Source organism: Sorghum bicolor, chromosome 3, assembly GCF_000003195.3.
Source record: "Sorghum bicolor cultivar BTx623 chromosome 3, Sorghum_bicolor_NCBIv3, whole genome shotgun sequence".
Lineage (NCBI taxonomy): Eukaryota > Viridiplantae > Streptophyta > Magnoliopsida > Poales > Poaceae > Sorghum > Sorghum bicolor.
This window is the reverse complement of record NC_012872.2, coordinates 72,392,513-72,415,297: the sequence shown is the minus strand read 5'-3', so window position 1 is coordinate 72,415,297 and position 22,785 is coordinate 72,392,513. Positions and strand designations below refer to the sequence as shown.

Below are 22,785 nucleotides of genomic sequence, written 5' to 3'. Positions count from 1 at the left end.
TTCTCCATTCAAAGTAAAAAAAAAGGTACGAGCATGTACATACAAACATATATATATACTAGCCCATCGGTTACAGAGAGCATTCTTTCCTCCCTCAACATAGCAGTGACGACGGTTATCTATATATCCTCTACTGAACTGAAAGATCATAGCTCTTAATAGTTCGATGACCTTTCATGGATCATGCATGTTGCATGTACTTCTTGTTGGATCAGGTTAGAACTTAGAAGCACTACCAAGCAGTATATATATAACTTGGTGATGGATCGGATCATGCATGATCAATCACATCAGAGCCAGAGGGCTCCGGCCTCGCGCAGGAGCGGCACGAGCTTGCCGCGGAGGTGCAGCGCCATGACCTGGTCGGTGGGGCCGACGAGCTTGCCGCCGATGAAGACCGCCGGCACGGGCGGGGAGCGGCCCACCATGCGCGCCAGCGCCTTCTCCATGTCCTTGCCCCCCGGGTCCTTGTCCAGCTCGTGCACCGCCCACCCGACGCCAAGCTCCGAGAAGAGCGTCTTCACCGCGTGGCACATGCAGCAGTTGCTCGTCCCGAAGATCACCACCGCCCGCTGCGACGCCAGCCTCGACACACCGCCGTCCGCCGCCGCCATTGTCGTCGTCGTCCTCCTCCTCCTGCTTAATTGCTGCTTCTCCTTTTATTTGATGCCCTTAAGCTTGATGTGCCAACAACGTACGATCGACGATCAATCGAAACCTCACTTGAGGGTTCAGAGTTTATGCTATCTCTGCTGCTGCCTGTTGTGTGTGCGGTGACGATATGATCGATGAGGCTGGCTTTATATAGCAGATCGTCATCGAGATGGATCGATCTCGAGAGGCCAGTCACCAGTGAGCCTCCGTCTCCACCGTACCGGCCGACCGGCCGGCTTTTGGAGGAAGTGGCCACCGGCCGGGGCAGTGCAATCCTGAGGATCGATCGGAGTGGCTAGCTATAGCTAGTTAATTAGGGAAGAATCGAATGTTCTGTTGACAGGGCTCGCGGCTACTTTCTGTGATCCTCTTTGCTTTCGGGACGAGCCACGGGCCATCATTCTACAGTTTTGTTTGTTTATTTAATTTGTTTGAAAAATAAGAGGCAGCTGTTAGTAGTTACATCATCAAAAGATCACACTGAGCTGAAAATATATACCACACAGCGTCTGATGCCATATGCATACTAAAAATGATGACGTGAACTAAAAATGCCTGAGCCGGGTGTATATAACAGTGCTAGCTTTATCTTTCTTCTATCTACTGCTACTAAAAACTATGACGCGAACTAAGCTACTTATGGTGTAATTTGCTCACATCTAAATCTATTTTATATATCAGATGTAATGACGCGAACAAGGTGTAATGACGCGAACATGAGAGCGTGTCCGCTATGACAAGGTGCCATGGCATTTTATCAAAAATATGATATTTCAGACCTTTATTAACAAGAGTTTTAATTTATTTGACTTTTTGAACCTTTCAAGTTTCAACTGAGCTCGTCTTACACTACAGGGAAACCAATGCAAAAGTCGGTGCAAGTAATTAAACATGCATGCATGCCTCTGACTTCTGTCAGTTTATTTGTAGATAACTCCATAAGGACTGAATCGATTCTAGCTGTTTTCCTTTTTCCCGATTGCAGTACAACAAGAAGAACAATTCTTGAGTGGGCATCAAACATCATGCATTCAGCTTTTCAGCACATTGTTTGGGGGTGCCATTGGCGAAAAACCCCCATTTCTTTAACTCCCTACTTTGCATTCTCGACGTGTACGTGTCAACGTGAACGGAATGAGCATATCTTTTTTGCACGTACACGTCGAGGTAAGAACAAATCGGTAGGAAAAATTAAGTACTAATCAATACATATAATTGATTAATCAATGAATTTCAAACGCCCGAGAAGACACTCAAAGAATAAAGGGGCCCTTAATTTTGGTACACTAAGTCATTAGCTATGAATGTCGGTAGAATATGCCTATTCCTAAAAAATAATGGAGGTGATTAAGCAGTAACCGCCCTATCTACCTTTTTTCCCATTTGAGGTGGTACGTGTGTGTGTGTGATGATCGTGTTGAGGTAAACGTGCAATTGATACCATTCTCTCTTTTAAGAGCATTTTTTTACACCTAGCTAGCAACCAGAATATATCACTTCTCAATAAAATCCAACCACATGTTATTTGAGACAATTATAACTTTACATGCAAATTATATGTCCGAGTGTTGCAACTTGAGCGTACACTGAGACGCTGAGTACTAGAGTCAACCTCTACTCCAAACACATCGTTGATGGTGCAACCTGCAAAAGATGCTTCATGAGAGACGAGAACCGAGCCCATGTTTTCTTTAACTGTGATACAACAAAATTTTGTAGCTCCAAACAGTAACCGATGGGCTTGGATGATAAGGCCACGACATGGTGCAGCACCAACAAAATTTTGTAGCTCCAAACAGTAACCAACGTTATGCCATTCCTCCTATATATGACGATAAACTTGCTCCTTTTAATATCAAACAAGCTAGATGAGTGAGAGAGTGTAAGGATAGTACGGACGAGAGAGCGAGGATGAAACAAATTTTTCTCCTTCTTTTAACAGGTATAGATCACGCTTCAACACATGCAGGTACAAACACCAGAAATTCTATAAGCCTAAATATAAAATGTATAGATAAATTGTACTTTCTTTATTTCAAATTGTAAATTATTTTGACTTTTTTAGATATATATTTTTTACTATTTATCTAGATATAATGGACATCTCTAGGTGCATAGTAAAACTTATTTATCTAGAAAGATTAGAACGATCTATAGTTTGAAACAGAGGAAATATATATTAAGACAAAAAATAGTTGAAATTATGATGAGTATTCATGTACGTAGACAACTACAAACAATGCTCTGATCATTATGCATCCTTTGTTTTATATTTTTCTTTGAAGTGTAGATCAGCCTAAAGCTCACAAAATAAGTAGATATAGATTCAAACCACCTTCGAAGCTTGTTTGGTTGCACTTGTTTTGTACATGGATTGAAGTGGATATAACATATAAGTATAATCGGATAAAACCTAAGAGGATAGGCCCAGAAAATAGTTGTATGGTAGTTTATTTCTTGTGGACCTATATGTAATTTTATGACGATGTATTAATTCTAAGCATAGATATAAGTCAAGCCTATAATTTTTTTTCTAAAAAAAGTTTAGTGGATGTCGTCATTGCCTCCTCCCCACTCCACAAGGCCCCCAAGAGAAACTTTACTCGTGTCGATCGAAAAAAAACTTACTCATGTCAATGCTTTGTCCTTTTGATCCGACTCAAAATCGCAAATTCAGCTACACGAATTGGTATTCCAGAACAAGTAAAATGATCATGGAATCTATCTAGTATCTACCCATCCATCTAGATTAAAAAGGATTTCACTTGTCAGTCAATTCCAGGCTTTGTGGCTCGAAAGCAGAACTCCTTAGTCCTTGCTGCACCAAATTTGCTGGCCCAGCCCATACCTGGGCCGTATTCCTTAATGGGCTAAACCATGGCCTTGTTTAGTTGCAAATTATTTTGCAAAATGTGAATAGTACTAATTTCGTTTGTATTTGACAAATATTGTCCAATCATAGACTAGCTAGACTCAAAAGATTTGTCTCGTCAATTCCGACCAAACTGTATAATTAGTTTTTATTTTCGACTATATTTAATACTTCATTCATACGTCTAAAGATTCGATGCGACGGAGAATCAGAAAAAAATTTGTAAATTTTTTAGGAAACAATATGTTCTCGCATACCCTCCGCGGCGTCGGCCACCTCTTCTTTCCCAGTTTTCCCTTCTCGCTGCAGTCCTCTCCTCCGGGCTCCGGCGCGCCGGGAGAGGGCGAGAATGGCGTCGCGAGTGCTGATCCGATCCAAATCCCTGGCGCACGCCTTCTCGCGCGCCGTCGCCGCTGTACGGCGCCCGGTCTCTCCGCGCGCTCTCCACTCTCCCTCAGGACCCGGCTGCCGCCGCCGCCGCCCCGTCGCAGCGCCAAACATCGGTCTGCTCCCCTCTCGACCTCCCCAAGGTTCGCGTTCGCCCTCCCTCGCCCCGTCTATTTCCTTGCTCCGGATATATTTTTTTTTTGCTCAGGCAATGTGGCTGTGTACATCGAATCTACGTTCTCCGCGTTGCGTATTTGCTTGCGTTTTTTTTTGGGGGGGGGGGGGGGGGGGCGCAGCTGTACAGTTTGCTAGGTTATAGTCTAGATAGATGAATGGAAGAACTCTTGTTGGTCAATTCTGTTTTAAGCTTTGACCATCAACGGATAAGTGATCGCGAAGACTGACAACAACCAACAAAAAAAAAGTGGCATCACTAGATCGATCATGACAAATACTTTCGCAATATGCTGTTTGAATTAACACATTTTCCATAGAAATTGTTAGTCAAATTGTCATCTTGTAGACCTTTTCACCGCCAAAACAACTTGCATTTTGGATCAGAGGGAGTATCTTTGCGCACACATTATCTTGTTCTCTTTCATTTTCTATGCAATGTTTCTCACTTCAATACCAACCTTCAGTAGCAACTTATTAGAGAACAAACACGTCATTCCTTCGTGACATTCGGAGTTCTTATTTTTAATTAAATGTTATGTCACCAGGTTTCATGGTAGCTCACCTACTGATATAAAGTATTCCTTGTCATGCAAGTTCATATTTTCTTTTAATTTTGCTAGGATCAATATCCTCAAGAATTTGCTAGGACGCATATTTTTAGAACCTGCTTGGGTTAGTTGACGCATATTTTACTCTTTACACATGGTGTGAACTTTGTTTCCATTGCTTTACTAAAGTTCTTTTGCATTAATCAGTGATGGTTCATTATTCTATAGAGGATTGAATATAAAGGAGGGAACTTGAATTCACTGTCCTGAATAAGGAACAAGGAAGTTTTATAGAGAAGCACTACCAATTTCACACAAAAAACAGTGTCACATTTCACTATGACATTTATATTCTAACTACCATGACATTTACTGTGAGTCTGTGTATTTCTTGAATGCTTTACTTTTTTGTTGTGTGCATTGGAAAGAACTTCTCTGTCTTGTGCAATCACACTTTTGAAAGTTTGGAACACAATATTTGTATTATTGGCATGGAGAGTTGGATTACTAATGCATGGTTTGTGGCTTATTCTATATGTACCTAACTCTTAGTAAGTTCAGTTTGTGCCCTCTTAATGAACTTGTTATGCTTATGTACTTCTGATCCCATCTTTCTCAGCAATGTAGCATTGGTTGTGCTCCAATTAATTCACATTCTTGTGACATTTCATATTTTGAGTATTCAAACAGATTCTAGGGTATGAGCGAACTTCACGACTCAGTAGCACACAAGTATTCCCTCGCTGGTTTTCTGCCGGAGCATCCAATGGATCTTCTGTGCAGCAGATGCAGGTGGGTCCTATTGTTCATTTTATAGCATTTATTTATGCCTCTGATAGTTTGTTCTGACTTCCCACTAGTCATTGGTTTGCTAGTGCAAATTCAATGCTTTTTCTATACCTTAAATCTCTTCTACACTAAGATAATTGCTGATACGGCTCAATCTGATGAACTGAAAACACAGGAAAGTGCCTCGACAAAGGTGACGGCATTCAGCCCATTAGAAGCAACTATCACCAAACCCAGACGCAGTCCATTGACATATGAAAGCTTGAAAGTGAGGGTAACTGAGCTAGCTAGAGGAGCTACGTATGTTATGATCCCAGCTCTGCTTTTCACGTCAAAGAATACCATTACCACTTCTCTTCTGGTCATGCCAGTTTTCCATCAAATCTACATGTTCCACAAGGAGATCCTGCTGGACTATGTCCACCATGACGTTACCAGGAAGTGGGCTTTGATCTACTTCAAGATTCTTCTACTGATCATGTCTAAGGATACAATTGTCTACTTAGATCTATATCCACCACAGTAGTTTCTACAGAGACGCACTGAACACCCAACAGGACACCAAAATATTGAAGATATACTAATGGCAAACTGCTGGTTCTTCTGTTCTCAAATACTATATCTTCTCTGTTCTTCTGAAAATTGTGTCTTGCCAAGTAATTTTCAGTTGGCCCTAAATCCCTGCTAAGGTGGAAGACAGATTTATGCTAGCTTTGCAATATAATGGTAAATATCGATAATGATATCTGTTTCAGTTTGATTATATGTACTTATGTAGCTTGCCAAGTTATTCCGGTCTTGTTTTTTGTTCTGCCTATCTCAATGAGTGCTGTTGCTATGCAACAAGCACATGGTTGCTTGCTTATTTCACCCTTATAAAAAACGCTGACTCCTGGTGAATGGTTTTGTACCAGCATTGCCGTGGTAATAATAAATCGAAGTGCAAAGGGTTCGAGTGTTTTGACTGCGTGTCATCATGAGAAAAAGAAAAAAAAATGTAATTCTCATTTTCTAAGAAGTCAAATATTTTTAGATTTGATTAACATTTGTGATACCGAATGAGTATCATTAAGTTAGTAATGAGGTATATCATTAAAGTTAAGGAACTTTGACCCAACTCAAGCTTGGAATTACAATCTTTTTTTAGAGAGGCAATGCATTCATGTGACCTGACACGTAGGATGCAGCCACTCTATAGTACCCAAATGATCAATTCATACGCTGCTGCGTCGGGCCATCGTTTTGACCATCGTACAGTTGCACAATGTGGTGCGATCGTACATCTCTCGTGCCCAACTGCACGTCGGCACCCCATAGCACAGCAGGGACGATTGGGTGGCACGACCAGCCCTACGCTGGCCTGGTGGTACCTCCATGATGGACGCAGACACAGCAGATACCAGTGTCGCAGGAGCTGTGCCGGATCCTGCTGCAGCGGCAGCCTATTCTCTACCGGTACTCCGTAGTCACCACTGTTGGATCAATCCTGCAGCAGCTCCCAATGGAGCAATGCATCTGTGCCCTGTCTGCACGTCGATGGCAATGGGACTCTGGTCTGGTGACGCACAAAACTTCGGATGCAGGCAGCAGGCACACGACAACAGGAGGCAGAAGGGAGTATTTGGTGTCTTGTCGATCATGTAGTATTTGCTCCAGTCATAAGTAAAACTTGTGGTTTATTACCACAAGTATAGTTTTCCAGATGGGCTGGGCACGATGAGCTGACACGGGCACGGCCCGAGAAAACACGGCACTAACCCGGCCCGGCCCGCTAGCCATCGTGCTCGTGCCTGGCACGGCCAGATGCCGTGCCCGTGCCTGGGCCGCAATGTCGGCCCGTGGGCTGGCCCAGGCACAACACGATTTTTGGGCCGGCACGATGTGGCCCGATAATTCACCACCGTTAGATGAGCATCAATGAATCACAACCGTTGGATGCCAATATATAACCATCAATCCCTCCAAAACCCTAACTTTTTTTTCTCTCTCTCTCCTTTCATTTTCTCACCACGCCGCAGCTTACCTCCCGACACCCGTTCCTCACCGTCTCCGCCCTCTTCTTCCCAAGACGACCTGGCAGCGGCGCGAGGAGCAGCTCCGGCCCCCGAGCTCAAAAGGGATGACGACGGCACGACGAGTAGCTCTGGTCGCGCGACGACGGCGCTCGTTCGAGGCGCGCAGCTGGGGGCGCGACGTGGGCGGCGTCCCCGAGCTCCTACGCGACGACGGTGCGGCATTGGTGGCAGCAGTGGTGCATCACCGAGCTCCGACGCGACGACGATGGCGCGGCGCGCGGCTTCAAGCTGACACGGTGGCACGGGGAGGCACGCGGGCTGTCGTGCCCATCGGCATGACACGGCACGGCTAACCGGCCATAGGGCCGTGCCTGGGCCGAGGACTCGGCACGACGACACTATTAGGCACGGCACGGCGTGCCGCCGTGCTTCGCCGTGCCGTGCCTCGCCGTGCTCGTGCCCGTGCCGTGCCGGGCGGCCCGTTTGAAAAACTATAACCACAAGATTTGATGAAACCTTGAAAACTACAGAAATCATCAATAATATATCTTCTAACTTCTTAATGAAATACATGCCTAATCATGTTGGTGGAAAAAAATTTAATCTATAGTATTTTATATAAATGTGTAGACTCAGTTACTCACAAAATGTCATAAAATCGAAAGATTTTACGAACTTATTCTAGAATAGTGGTCAAAGATATGCATCGGAAGATTACTCAAAGTCAAATGTGAAAGACATTTTTGCCACAAGGCAGTACGTCTCTGTTCAGTGCAGATCTTGTTCTCATGCTTGCATAGATCTTTCATCTTTGGTCCATGAGTCCATGGACGGGGAGGGGAGGGGGCCATAAAAACTTGAGAGGCATGCACGGAGATGCAGGGATCAGAAACACTCAGGACCATTAACCCTAGTGCAAACCATGTGGTGAATGGGCTGGCAGTTACAGAAGAACAGCGTCCATGCAGGCCGAACCTTTGCTGGCAATCATGCTGGCCGGCTCTACAACGCTCCATTCGCTATCATTCATCCCTGTCTTTTCTCCCCTACTCCTGTTCCGAGGGAGCCGCCGCATCAATGCTGTTTGCTTCTTGTGGATCCTTGGAAACTTTTGGTTCTCTCAGCCAACCTATGCAACACATTCATCACTGCCTTAAGGAATTTGTAGCTTTTTCGAGACCGTGGTACGTTTTTTCATTAAGAGGAAAGCAGTTGAAGTACAAACCATATTGATCCACTAAGGTTTATATTACAGAAGTCACTAAGATAATCTTATGTCTAACTTATGATTCTTTATGCTCTTGTCGGCTTCCAGCCTTCCACTGTCGACTAGGGGGAGAAAAATCAAATTATCTTACTGTAAAAATGGTACACTGACGAAAATCTGTTTTCCATGATGACTTGTCTGTCAGCTAGCAGCTTCTACTGATTCTGCAAGATTCAACAATGTAAATGAAGTTCAGGAAGAATCACAATCTATTCATATAGTTTTTATATTTTCAAACTCAACAACTCAAAAGTTATTCATGATTTATATTCCCAATGTTTGACCCAAACATTATCTAAAACGACTTTCTTTATGGGTATGGAGTGAGTACTTTAACACTTCCCAGACCCAGAAAGTACAGCTGCCATTAGAGTTGCTTCTGCAGGCTCTCTCTATTACTAGTTTTGGATCCCTAGCTTGTAATAGTTCAGCAATTTCTCCATCACCTGTGCAGACTAAAACGACGCCTTTAGATGGATACCTACTATATACATCTATATATGGATCTGGTAAGAGCGAGGATATCTCATAATTCTGATTTCTCCAGGCTGGAAGTTGGCTTGTTCTGACGAACACTTGGTATTGTGACAGTCATTGGATTCTCATCTACAGAAGGACACCAAGCATGTGCTGTCTACTTCTTTAATTTGGTTCCCTTGGGCTCTTGTGGTGTAACTCTGGCATGGCATGCACCCTGAAGATGTTTCTCTTGATATATACTATTACCAGCAAAACAGCTGAACTTTGCATCCTAGATCATTTCCAAAGGCAGTCCAGGTGCAGTGCAGATGTTGTGTTCATGCAAGCATACAAAGATATAATTCTACTAATATAGTATATATGCTGTCAGAGACAATTAAGACTTGACAGAATTTTTATTTCGGGAGAAAAAATGGATTTGATCACAGTTGTTCGCTTCGGACTGTTGAAGAACCGAACCGAAACAGTCAATCTGATCCAGGCAACCACATTGTTTTTGTTTTTTAATAACTGCATCCAGAAGTTCAGATCAGAAATACTTTCTGCAGAATGAAAGAATCTTAATTTACTAGAGACGATATATTTGGAATTAACAAAGATGTTCAGATGTCCTCCAATTTTCTATCTGGCGTGTGTGTGTGTATGCGCGAGCAAATCTGATACTCTATTCGATCCAGATTTGGATCTCGGAGGGAGAGTATCTGACTGGACCCCTTCTTATTGCTGTCACAGCTCTCCTAGGACTAGAATTTGAACAAGTTGCGCCTGCTAGCCGGCAAAGAGTTGTATTGCACGTTGTTTCCTAAATCATTCAGATTCTTGCATTGCATCAACTAATCGCATCGAAACTAAACGCACGTTTCTTAATCTGAAGCAGCAACCAATCGAACTCTGAATTTGTTGGAGGAAAAGTAACTGTATATAGCGTGTTGATGTAATTAGGGACTTGTCAGGCTGCGTTTAATTTAGTGGTGACGGTGATGCTGATGCTGACCACGCAGAAACTTGGAGGACTCCATAGTTCAACGCACGAAGGAATCACAGAGGACGACATGCCTGTAAAGTTTCACCTCGTTTTCGGTATGAGCATGCCTCGATCACGTACACCTCATTGTGTCTCCCCAATTCTTAAAAGACTCTAAAAAAACACCCAGTGGCCAATACACTTGTGGCTGCAGGTAGTTAGCATGTGACATGATGATAATGCAGTGCAGCACATTCTAATTTCTCTGAATGTTACTGTAGTAGTATGATAGTTCTGTATCTGCATGATCAGCCAAACATACTTGTTTTTTAGCCGCGAGCTGCCCAATTTGCAGTAGTTTAATCTATATAACGGAAGCAACTACACATCCTGTCCTGCATGTTGCAGCTTGCCAGCGTAATGGAACTATACTTTGAGCATGCATTGGTGGAAAGATGCCTGGCTGCGAAGCTCATCAACACATGACGAGCAACTCAGCTGCAGGTGCTGCAGTATTTCCTTGTGCAAACTGATGTCACTCTTCTGCTCAAGTCTCACATTCTGCACCCATGGTCATGAATTCCAGCCTCCCTCAGTCCTTATCACAGTAATATTCAGTATTTTCACCGGGTCACTCTTCAGCACTTGAGCCGATCAGTTCGTTGAATGAGAGTTTTCTCTTAGGAAAATAAAGAAGAAGTTTTTTTACATCACAGCAGGGACAGGCTTTCAGTCACTTTGCGGTGACAGGGAGCTTTTTGGCGCCCGGAAAGCGAGTGCTTGGGCTTCCTTTTCGGACGTCCATGCCTCCATGGCCATGGCCATGGCCTCCTCCTCCTGCCCTACGCCACACCAGAGAGAGAGAGAGAGAGAGCACGCTAGGTGACAAGCGCATCATACTGCTCGGCTTTCCAGCCTATCATGGACTCACTCACTCACTCATGGTCAGCCAGTCAAAGGGAGGAGAGAGCCCTACACTACGGCACACTAGCCAGCCATGTGGTCCCCATCTCGCAAAGCTCAAGCTAATAACAGCTGGAGCCTGCCCTGGAGGGAGGAAGTGGCTGTCTGCTGCTACCGCTTAGCAGTAGCAGCTATCGCAGGACACTGGACATGGCCACGGGCACCACCGCCGGCTAGACGAGAGCCCCGGCCTGGCCTCTCGGCCTAGCTAGCCAAGTAACTGATCGATGCCAATTATCAATTACTCCTGCTTGAGTTGCCATGCCACATCTCTGAATTCTGATTTCTAGCCAGCAGAAGGGAGAAAAGCTGTCGACAAACGTTTCGCATGAAACTATAACTATTCAGTCTTTCTCGTTTTCCTGTCAACGAACCATGCAATTCAGACGATTCAGTTTCGGCTCTTGCAATTCAGCATGATCATCCCATGCATCCCATTTCCATATTCCCAATAGGAGTATAGCTAGGACAAAATCGACCAAAGTACGACCTTTTTAGTATTTCTTTTTTGAAGAAACTAGACCATTTTAGTATTTTTCAGAAAGAACCATCGAAAAAGGCAGGCACCCATCCGTTTTTACAGCTCCACATGCACACAGCCTGAACACTGATTCACTGAGGAGAAGTCCCAAGGGGAAAAAAAATGGCGTTGCAGTTGAAGAACCATGCATCCGGCTATCCAATTGCCTTGCCATACGCCATGTGGGGTTTCTCTCTCGCTTCCCCGGCCACCATGTTACGTCACATCCATACCTGGACCTGGGCCAGCGCCCAGCGGCGTCGTCTCGCTCCCCGGTCCCCTCTTCTTCTTCTTGACCGCCAACGGCGCGCCGCTCTCTCTCGCTGCCTTTAAAGAGCCGGCCGGGCAAACAGCTCGAGGAGCAAAGCTCTCGTCGGTCGTGTCGTGGTGGCAGCGGTGTAGAGCTGCAGGCTGCAGCTGCAAGCAATAGAGATCGAGCCGAGAAGAGTGATCCGGCGGGCCGGAGCTCCGTCGCTTCATTGATGAATGCCGAAGCTATAGCGGCCCTTGCTCGTTCCCAGGTTCGTCAGTAAATCGGTTGGCTTTTGACCCGTAAGATTGCCGGCCATGTCATGCATGTATGGCAGATAGATTCTTGCTCTGACTGAGCTGGTTGATCGATCATGAATTCATGGGCTGCACGCAGGTTCGAATTCGATGCCCCGGTCGCCGCCCGGATGGCACTCCCAACCCCGGTGGTAGCCGGCATTGCGGCCGGCGCCGCCGCGCTGCTGCTGACCGCCGCCCTCGCCGTGGCGTGGTGGCTCGTGAGGCGGCGCCGTGACCGGAGCTCCGACACCGGCTCCTCGTCGGAGGCTCCTCCTCCCACGCTGGGTACGTAATACTCGTGCGTGCACGCACATACATACATACATATCGTCTGCCTGCCGCTTACGCGTGTAGCTTGCTGGGGCTGCAGCGGAGTGGGGCCGGTGCGGCCGGACCTCGTCGGCGCCGGAGTTCCACGGCGCCAGGCAGTTCTCGCTGGAGGAGCTCGCGCACGCCACCCACAACTTCGCCGAGGCCAACCTGGTGGGCGCGGGCGGCTTCGGGCTGGTGTACAAGGGCCTGCTGCTCGACGGCACCGTCGTCGCCATCAAGCGCCGCGCCGGCGCGCCGCGGCAGGACTTCTCCGACGAGGTATACATAGCCAAACACTCCAATGCACCTTAATTTGTGCACTGCTACCATCATGATTCTTTTGCATCATGATTCTTTTTTTATTATTATTGTTGAAAATGCAGATTAGGAGGCTATCGGAGATCTGGCACCGCAACGTGGTGACGCTGATCGGCTACTGCCAAGACGGCGGTCTACAGATGCTGGTGTTCGAGTACCTGCCCAACGGCAGTGTCAGCGGCCACTTGTACGGTAATGACCTGAGCTGACCTGATGGTTTCACTATTACAGTGAGTCGTCAGTGACTTCTCGTCTCCCTGGATGTTGCATGAACACCTTGACAGATACTGTACTTATGTCTGCTGTTCATCAGACACTGGCAAGGAGTCGATGACAAGGCTGGAGTTCAAGCAGAGGTTGTCGATAGCCATTGGAGCAGCTAAAGGTCACAATTAAGACTGCCAAGTCACGCTATCCTTTTACTACACCTGTGCACTGGAGATGCATGCAAAAACAAACACAAGCAAGGCGCCTGAAACTGAAAGCCTGAATTCTCAACTGCAGGTCTGAATCATCTGCACAGCCTGGCGCCGCCGTTGATCCACAGGGACTTCAAGACGAGCAACGTCCTCGTCGACGAGAACTTCATCGCCAAGGTGTCCGACGCCGGGATCGACAGGCTGCTGCGAGGCTTCAATGGCGCTGCCACTCCGGCGGCGAACGGCGGTGTCTTCCAAGACCCAGAGTGAGTAGTCTGAATGTGCATTTTGCCGTGCTACCTGCATTCGACCTTCCTTTCTGTCACAGTATCTATATAGGACCTGAAATTGCAAGCTACATGAACAATGCAATCCAATGCTCACAAAATGTGCTCCTCATGAATTCTTACCATGCATTTCTGGCGTTTACAGGGTACATTCACTGGCGCAGCTTTCTGAAAGCAGCGACGTGTACAGCTTTGGTGTGTTCCTTCTGGAGCTGATCACTGGCAGGGAAGCAGCGGGGCTGATTCCGCCGGAATCCAACGATTCTTTCGCTCAATTGGTGAGTGCTAGTCTAATCTCAAAAGCCAACCAAATGATGAAGCTCAAATCATTTGGACAGGCAAATCACAAATGATGAAGCTCATGATCTTGCCTGACCGATGAATCTGTGTGTCGATCAGATGGAGGCGCGTTTCAGCTCGAACGAGCTGGTGGACCCGAGGCTGGGAGGGAGCTTCACCTCGGAGGGCATGGCGGAGGTGGTGGGCCTGGCGTTCCACTGCCTGAGCACGTCGGCGAGGCGGCGGCCCAGGATGCGGCTGGTGGCCGCGGAGCTGGACCGGATCCTGGAGAAGGAGATGACCCTCACCACCGTCATGGGCGACGGCACCGCCATCGTCACGCTCGGCAGCCAGCTCTTCACGTCCTGATCATCAGGTCGGGACCCGCTGGCATCATCAACCCAAGGAGCAAGCATGGTCGCCGACGATGTGGCCTTGCCGGAGAGCCGAGGCACGTAGTGCAAGCGAGCCGGCGCCCGGATCCACCTGCTCTGTCTTCCATGCCCGTTGCCCGGCACCCTGACCGGGGCCGTCCGCCGGGGTGATCGCCGCTCGAATCTTCAACCAACAGAGAACGAGCGCTGCTTCCTGCGTCCTGGGGAGCTGGACGACGCAACGCGACGCAAGCAGCTCGTGGCCGCTGATTCTTTCACTCACTGCTCGTCCTCCGAGTCCGATACAGGAAACTTCAGGAAACAACAACAAACGAACCTGTGTCTTGCATTTTTTTCTTTTTTGAAGTCTTCATGTTCAGAGTTCCGTTGGCTTTCATGGAGCAGTTCAGCCAAAATATGTGTGTGTGTGTGTGTATGTAAAAATCCATTTGACCCCATCTAGAATTGGAAGATGGAATATACAATTAGACTGGCTACGCATGGCGATTGAAATGCAAGCCTTCAGGAATCTAAATTTTGAAGAGCAATACCGGAAGGTTATGGCACAGAAACGAGTCAATTGCTGAAATGCAATACAGTAACAGTATAAACTATAAAGGAGCAGTGACCAACTCAGACACTTGCTTGACAATCTCATGGATATACAGTAGGAACATATTCCTTTAAATTAGCAATTCTCAGCAAAGGAAATATTAATAATTCGAAAGAGGGCAAAGCATTTCAAATCACAAGTCAAATATGTTTTTTTTTTAAAAAAAAAAACTCAATCGCAAAATCCAGGCTTAGATGCCTATGTTATGAATCAACATTCAGAACTAATAACAGCAGAAACGAGGATGAAATTTGCAAAGCCGTCGAAAGGATCTGTAAGCTTATATTTGCTTTATTGCTTATGTGGTCTAGACCCTACATAGGATTGAGCCACACAAAAATACTAGTAAAAGACTGACATATTTAGAAAAGCTCAAACGAAGTTAAATATCAATTTAAGGATTTTAAAAGTTCTCTTAAGGGGCATCAATAAGACAATAAGCCCCTGAGTCACTTTAACAAAAGCTCCTAACATGTTAAATAGACACACTAAGACATGCTATGACCTTAGTTTAAAGTTTCTAGTTTTCTATCATTTCCGCGGTATATATATCATTTTTGTTTATGTTTATTTTTATGTTTATGTCTATTTCAATCTCTTTTTTGTGATTATTAAATGGAGTTTTTCCGTCCATTTTATTCATGTAGCTGAAAGTTTTTTGGAATTTGTTTATTTTTGTATGGAGAGCATAGTCCACAAGGCCAACAAGCCAAGCCCACAACGAAGTGAGACACGCACACACGCACACACAGTAGCAGCCGCGCGGGCCTTGCGGATGCCAGCGTGTGCCGAGGCCGAGCGGACAGCGGAGGGCGGAGGCAGGCAGGTGTCGCTGGGCGCGCAGCCCACATGTCCTCCGCCGCTTCCGCGCCGGTCTTCTCCCACCTTCTCGGCCCCCTCCCCCCTCCTCCTCCAACTCCAATGCTCTCCACTCTCCTCCTCCGCCACCGCCTCGCCGCCGCTGCCTCCTCCTCGCCGACCCACAGCACGCCTCTCCGTCTCCGCGCGCTCGTCGTCGCCGCCGCCGCCATGTCGTCGTCGTCCGCGCCTGCGCCCCACGGCGGCCGGAAGCCGAACCGCCTCGCCGCCGAGCACAGCCCCTACCTGCTGCAGCACGCGCACAACCCTGTAAGGAGTTTTTCTCTGCTTCCCGAGCGCTTTCTGTTTATCCTCTCTCTCTGAATTGGATTTCGTGGATAGGATTCTCTTCTACAGTAGTAGTAATTTTGCTTGGCGCAGGTTGATTGGTACCCTTGGGGGGACGAGGCTTTCCAGAAGGCTCGCGCCAAGGACGTCCCCATCTTCCTCTCGAGTATGAACTCTCCTGATACAATTGGGTTAGCAATTAGCTCAGTAGTGTTGCGTTGCAGGTGTGTAGTGTCGTGTCACACATGGTAAATTGTTCTGAATAACCATTTTATGATGGTTTCATCAAGAGAGAACTAAGTTAAAATGTTACCGAATTTACTGACTCCGTTTTAGTCAACCCAAATGCTCTCTACCTAATGTTCTTATTTTGCTTCATTGCAAACGCGGTTCTGCCCCACAAGTTGGCTATAGCACATGCCATTGGTGAGTTACTATTAGCTTTGTTTTCTTCTTTCGTTGATATTGCATATTCCTGCTATCTGTGACCTTTGCTATGCACCATACGTTCTGCTAATGTCAGTTTCCGTTCATTTTGTTTGGGGCTGAATTTGAAGGTGTCATGTGATGGAGGTGGAGTCTTTTGAGAATGAGGAAGTGGCAAAGTTGCTGAATGATTGGTTTGTTAGCATCAAGGTAATTTTATTGGATCCCTAGAAATTTATTCCGCTGTGTGTCACTCTTTACCTGTCTTTGATGTGTCAAAAGCTATACATATGCAATGTGACCATACTGCTTTCACTCTGATTATTAGTTTTGACAGGTTGACCGTGAAGAGCGCCCAGATGTTGATAAGGTAATATTCTCTAAGTGTTCCCATGCATCAGTTCCATTTCTAGCTGAGTTCCTGTTCCTTTCCCCTTGTTTGTGTAGTTAGCTCCAAAAGGTTTCTGAGCGTGTTTGTTTTGGGTGCCACATAACCTCACATATTTTAGGTATACATGACATATGTTTCGGCACTGCATGGTGGTGGTGGTTGGCCTTTGAGCGTCTTTTTGTCTCCTGACTTGAAACCACTGATGGGTGGTACGTACTTTCCACCGGATGATAAGTATGGAAGACCGGGGTTCAAAACTGTATTGAGGTATCAGCTGAAGTACATAGTGTCACTGTTAGAAGCTATCCCCATCATCACTACTAAATGTTTACTGCATATCTTAGGAAGGTCAAGGAAGCCTGGGAAACTAAACGTGAAGCGCTTGAGCGGTCGGGAAATCTTGTTATCGAACAATTAAGGGATGCATTATCTACTAAGGCTAGCTCTCAAGATGTGCCGAATGATCTGGCAGCTGTCTCTGTTGATCAATGTGTCGAACAGGTTTGACAAGTACTCTATTGTATATTTTTTTGGTACTGTAATAAGATATTCTTCTGCAGTAAATACTGATATATTCAGAAAAGAATAATGGCTTTCAAGAAAAGCAGAGTCTGTGACTCTTCTCCCAATAAAATAATCAGAAAACAAGTACAGGCAAATTTACTGATCCCAGTAGCTTAAATGTGTCTTTTTCCAATGATGGTCCTGGGTCCTGATTTAAGGCACCAGATATAGTTATCTTAGCTCCTAATTTACTCAGACTTAATTAGATTCTTAGTTTTTTCTTGTGCTCATGCTTTTCTTAACTAGCTAGCTAATATGCTTAAATAAGAGGGGCTTGCAGTGAGCAGTCATACTATGTTTCATGGATGTTCTCTGTTCTATATTAGGGACACATTTGTGGGCAAGACTTATTCGCAGCAACTTTTAAAGGAGCAGCCGACGGTCTAAACAAGTTTTCATTAGTTTGTTGCTTGTTTTTAGTTTAACCCATCAAATTAGTTTTGTTGTTAAGATTTGGTTAGCTCAGGCTCTATATAAACTATTGCAACTGATGTAATCATTAAGCAGAGATATATCACAAAGGTTCCGAGCCCTCCTAGGGAGGGTGGACTAGAACTAATGTGCCTTTGTTATCCTTCCCAGCCATCTAAAAAGCATCAGTTAGACCAACCACATCATCTAACTTCCTGGAGTTGCTTCTGCAGTCAAGGTTCTCTGACTACGTGAACAAGTACAAACTTGTTCTTGCATGAAAATATTTTGGAGAAACTATAATCTGATGTACAAGTGAAAACTAAAAGGGTGTGAGTGTATGTACTTTGGGGTTTCTACCCCTTTCTCTCTTCTTTAATACAAAGATACACAGCTGACAGTGCGTGTTCGAGAAAAAAAAATCTGGTGTGCAGATGTCTTTTATGGGTGGTTATGCACTTATGCTTGAACAACATGCTATGAGTTTACTAACATGGTTTTGTTCTTTTGTAATGGATGGGTTCAGGATCAAAAGTCAAATATTATTTTATGATGGAAGTTGTTTCCATCAATTAATAACAATGAGTGTTTCTCCTACCTTAGTGAAATGACACACAACTCTCCTGCATAGTTTGAGAAAAAAAAACCTTTGAATCAGCCAGAACAATAATAAAATTCTGCTGTTTCAATGTATAGCACAGTATTTTTTGGGATGACTATAACTGTTGTTAAAATTATGCTGCCTATAGAATGGAGTTTATGGAAAAACCTGACAATCATGGTCTTACCCTTTATTGTTTTCCTTAATAGTTTTCACCTTACGTTGTTGCAGTTAGCAAGCAGGTACGATCCAAAATTTGGTGGATTTGGCTCTGCTCCCAAGTTCCCAAGACCTGTTGAAGATTATATAATGCTCTATAAATTTCGCAAACACATGGAGGCTGGGAAGGAGAGTGAAGCCTTGAACATAAAGAAGATGGTGACTCACACATTGGACTGTATGGCAAGAGGTGGAGTTCATGACCACGTAGGTGGTGGTTTTCACAGATATAGTGTGGACGAGTGCTGGCACAGTAAGTTTGTTCCAATATCATGGAGAAATTTCATTTCTGGACTTTGCAGAATGCTCCTCTCACATGCTCTCTGCATCTGCAGTTCCACATTTTGAGAAGATGTTGTACGATCAGGGACAAATAGTAAACGTGTACCTGGATACATTTCTGATTACGGGAGACGAGTATTATTCTATAGTTGCACGTGACATACTAGATTACTTGAGGAGAGACATGATAGGAAAAGAAGGTGAAATTTTCTCAGCAGAAGATGCTGACAGTGCAGAATATGAAGGTGCTCCAAGAAAAAAGGAGGGGGCCTTTTATGTGTGGACCAGTAAAGAGGTACATATATGCGGACTTGTTATATACTTAATGTGGACATGTGATCACTTCCTTGAAAATGATTCCCACTTGATTTGCCGACATTGAAGCTTCAAATCTGAGTTTTTCAGTTCTGATGTTTAGAATCCACCTAAAAAGTTAAACCTTTATAAAATTGTGAACAAGGTTGTACCAAAAGGTGGGGTTGAGGCTGGACAGTCCTACAGCCTTGTTGGCAACTGCTTATTGATAGTTGTCATATGATTTAATATCTGTATAATCAGTTATATTCATATACTTAGAACTTGTTTTATGCTTAATTTCTGCATTTTGAAAAAGATCGAAGACACACTTGGGGAGAATGCAGAGCTATTCAAGAACCATTACTATGTTAAATCATCCGGCAATTGTGATCTTTCACCGATGAGTGATCCTCACAATGAGTTCAGTTGTAAGAATGTGCTGATAGAAAGAAAACCAGCTTCTTCGATGGCATCGAAGTGTGGAAAATCTCTTGATGAATATTCTCAAATCCTGGGGGATTGTCGGCAGAAGTTGTTTCATGTCCGGTCAAAAAGGCCAAGACCTCATTTGGATGATAAGGTTCTCTTTTACATGTCTGTCACATCTCATTTTAACCAGGCTATAATCTACTAACTACAAATACTTTTTAGGTTATTGTTTCCTGGAATGGGCTAGCAATATCTGCTTTTGCAAGGGCTTCACAAATTCTGAAGTCAGGACCATCTGGAACTTTATTCAATTTCCCTGTAACTGGATGCAATGTAAGGCTTTGCTTCGTCCTCCATCCCATCTTTCATTTACAGTCGTACTACATGATGATCTAATCAATACAGCATGAGTTCCAGGAGTATTCATTTTGCTTGCTTCAATTGTATTTCTCTTAACATGTGTTATGATAGTTTCCCTTGTCCAAACTGATTCACGGGAATCCATGATAATAATTTCTTAACGGTTAAGTTGTTAGTGACTGATGCCTGCACCTTGCATGTCAAAGGAAGTACCATGATGTTGTGCACCATATTTGCACCTATCCCTTGTGTTGTGTTATATGCATTTTTTAGCATGTCAAAGGAAAATGTGTCAGATATATATTTTCTTTGTATGCTCCACATCACAATGTTGTTTACTCTAAGTATAGCTATGATCACTTAATATTTTTTCTGGACAAGTTAGATATTCTCAACGTTTTTGGGTGTTTTTGCAGCCAGTTGAATATCTTGAAGTTGCAGAAAATGCGGCTAACTTTATAAAGGAAAAACTTTATGATGCAAGCTCAAAGAGGCTGCATCATAGCTATCGCAATGGGCCATCCAAAGCACCAGGATTTTTAGATGATTATGCTTTCCTAATCAGTGGCTTGCTGGATCTATACGAGTTTGGTGGAAAGACAGAGTGGCTTCTGTGGGCTGTCCAACTGCAAGTCACTCAGGCAAGTTAATTGTACTACCTCCATCCCAAATTATAAGACGCTTGACTTTTTTTATCCCAAGTTTGACCACTCGTATTATTCAAAAAATTTATGCACATATAGTCAAATTTAAGTCATTCTTAAAGAATTTTTATTAATAAAACTAGTGGATAGGCACGTGGGACACACCCGTGTGTACCATACAACTTTATTCATGGAATCATGGAAAAAAGATTCCATACACACCCAATAAATTGTTTCAAAACAAAAGTATAAGAAGGATTGAGAAAACATGTGTGTTCTAAGTCATTCTTAAAGAATTTTTGTTAATAAAATAAGCCACGATAAAAGAATTGATATTTTGCACAAATTTTTGAATAAGACGAGTGGTCCAACTTGGTGTCAAAAAAGTCAAACGTCTTATAATTTGGGATGGATCGAGTATTTGTTAAACACTTCTGTGTTATATCTTCTCTCTTCATTTTTCTTGAGGAAACTATCTTCACTCTGAATGAATCCATATATTATGTCATAACTTTTGGCATTGGTAGGATGATTTGTTTTTGGATAAACAAGGAGGTGGCTATTTTAATACTCCTGGAGAAGACCCTTCTGTTCTCTTGCGTGTTAAAGAGGATTATGATGGTGCAGAACCTTCTGGTAACTCAGTTGCAGCAATCAACTTGATCAGATTATCCAGTATATTTGATGTGTCAAAATCTACTGGTTACAAGAGCAGTGTTGAACATCTATTGGTATGTGGTTATTTTATACTTAGGTCATATCACTACATTCAAGCAGCAGCTGGATGTCATACACTATTTCCAATATCATAGCCATCGTTGTTTTGTAGTTTATAAATTGATTGTCTTCACTGGAAGATAACGTGTGACAATAATAGGATAGGGAATTTTCATTTGTTTTTTTTTTCTGGATATCCTGTTGAAATAGATGTCAGTATTAAAAAAAAATCTTGAAGCAAAAAATTGTAGCACATAAGAGCATGCAAACAGTCATTGCAAGCTGTATATCTTTGAACAGCTTATTTGCTTATGTTTGTTTTTTTTACCTTTGTTGCTATGCAGGCGGTCTTTGAGACCAGGCTACGACAACTTAGCATAGCGTTGCCTTTGATGTGTTGCGCAGCAGATATGCTCTCTGTTCCTTCAAGGAAGCAGGTTGTGCTAGTGGGGCAGAAAGGATCTGAAGAATTTCAGGACATGGTAGCAGCTACGTTTTCGTTATATGATCCGAATAGAACCGTAAGTGAAGATTGTTCTGTGGCCAAATTATTCGGTTTTGGTTAGTGAACAGGTTCTGCTAGCCATGTGCCTGGGGCATTATAACCATTGCTGCACTTTTTTCTTCTATGCATAAAACCTAATGTCCTTGTGACTAGAATGAGTGCCAGCAGCAGCACAAGTAGCTGGTCAAACCTTCTATCCGAATGAATAGGTTACTAGGGAACTATGTATGTTATCATAGTCAGTTTATTTGACCACTTTGCATCTTTCTGATTCATGTATGAATTCTATATAGGTGTTATTCCTTCAAATCTACCACCCTGCTAAGTTCTATGCATGACTTTTGAATCATGCTGTATCATAGTGACTTTGGGCACATTATTTGTTGAACCAGGTGATCCAAATCGATCCTAGGAACACAGAAGAAATGGAATTCTGGGATTGCAACAATGCAGACATTGCGCAAATGGCACGGAGCAGCCCTCTGGGGGAACCAGCGGTGGCGCATGTGTGTCAGGACTTCAAGTGCAGCCCGCCGGTAACCTCTCCTGGGGCGCTTCGCGAGCTGCTGAACAAGACACTGGTTGCTGCAAGTTCAGCCTGAGGCATTTTGCCGCCTCTGCTATGTTCGTAGATGTTACGATACCAATGTAGTAATAGTAACAAACCTGTGTAGATATTTACATATGTGAGAAGTTCAAATATGTTTGTCAGTTAAGTTGTAGAGCCCGTTAAAGCCTTCCCAGCTGTAGACATGTTCACAATAAAGCACGGAGCAAAATAAGATGTTTCATTTAATCATTTTTTATCGTTTTCTTGAGTAATAAGAACAGGGTAGTCCGAAACTGTAACCCGATTAGTGAAAAAATAAGAACAGATTAGTGAAAACTGAGTCCGCAAAGACTCGCATGTGGCTGGGCCAAGGTGTGAGCGAGTCCAGGCCAAGGTGTGTTTTTCTGCAGGTATATATGGGCGATCGACTATCATTGATTTCAATTTTCAAGTACC

At 44.2% G+C, this 22,785-nt stretch overlaps 4 protein-coding genes across 5 annotated transcripts; 3 read left to right on the top strand and 1 right to left on the bottom strand.

Moving 5' to 3' along the window:
* LOC8062284 (putative glutaredoxin-C2) lies at positions 35-763 on the bottom strand. Its single transcript, XM_002456860.2, has one exon. The coding sequence runs from the start codon at positions 612-614 to the stop codon at positions 291-293; it is 324 nt and encodes a 107-aa protein (XP_002456905.1). The 5' UTR covers positions 615-763; the 3' UTR covers positions 35-290.
* Positions 4,024-6,192, top strand: LOC8062283 (succinate dehydrogenase subunit 4, mitochondrial). Its single transcript, XM_021455783.1, has 3 exons — positions 4,024-4,056; positions 5,329-5,430; positions 5,603-6,192. Exons 2-3 carry the CDS (start codon positions 5,425-5,427, stop codon positions 5,951-5,953), a joined length of 357 nt encoding a protein of 118 aa, XP_021311458.1. The 5' UTR covers positions 4,024-4,056; positions 5,329-5,424; the 3' UTR covers positions 5,954-6,192.
* LOC8062282 (receptor-like protein kinase ANXUR2) lies at positions 11,734-14,709 on the top strand. The gene is made up of 8 exons (XM_002459014.2): positions 11,734-12,157; positions 12,283-12,470; positions 12,556-12,776; positions 12,881-13,007; positions 13,129-13,200; positions 13,320-13,500; positions 13,667-13,799; positions 13,921-14,709. The coding sequence occupies exons 2-8, from the start codon at positions 12,314-12,316 to the stop codon at positions 14,167-14,169; spliced, it is 1,140 nt and encodes a 379-aa protein (XP_002459059.1). The 5' UTR covers positions 11,734-12,157; positions 12,283-12,313; the 3' UTR covers positions 14,170-14,709.
* Positions 15,537-22,585, top strand: LOC8081308 (spermatogenesis-associated protein 20). Of its 2 annotated transcripts, XM_002459013.2 has the most exons (15): positions 15,537-15,915; positions 16,027-16,099; positions 16,338-16,359; positions 16,491-16,569; positions 16,697-16,729; positions 16,869-17,017; positions 17,095-17,251; positions 18,558-18,798; positions 18,881-19,122; positions 19,441-19,704; positions 19,776-19,886; positions 20,330-20,554; positions 21,085-21,288; positions 21,619-21,795; positions 22,172-22,585. In XM_002459013.2, exons 1-15 carry the CDS (start codon positions 15,637-15,639, stop codon positions 22,379-22,381), a joined length of 2,466 nt encoding a protein of 821 aa, XP_002459058.1. In that variant the 5' UTR covers positions 15,537-15,636; the 3' UTR covers positions 22,382-22,585. The 2 variants fall into 2 exon arrangements, with proteins under 2 accessions (XP_002459058.1, XP_021312783.1); XM_021457108.1 differs by lacking the exons at positions 15,537-15,915; positions 16,027-16,099 and having other exon boundaries at positions 16,332-16,359; positions 16,688-16,729.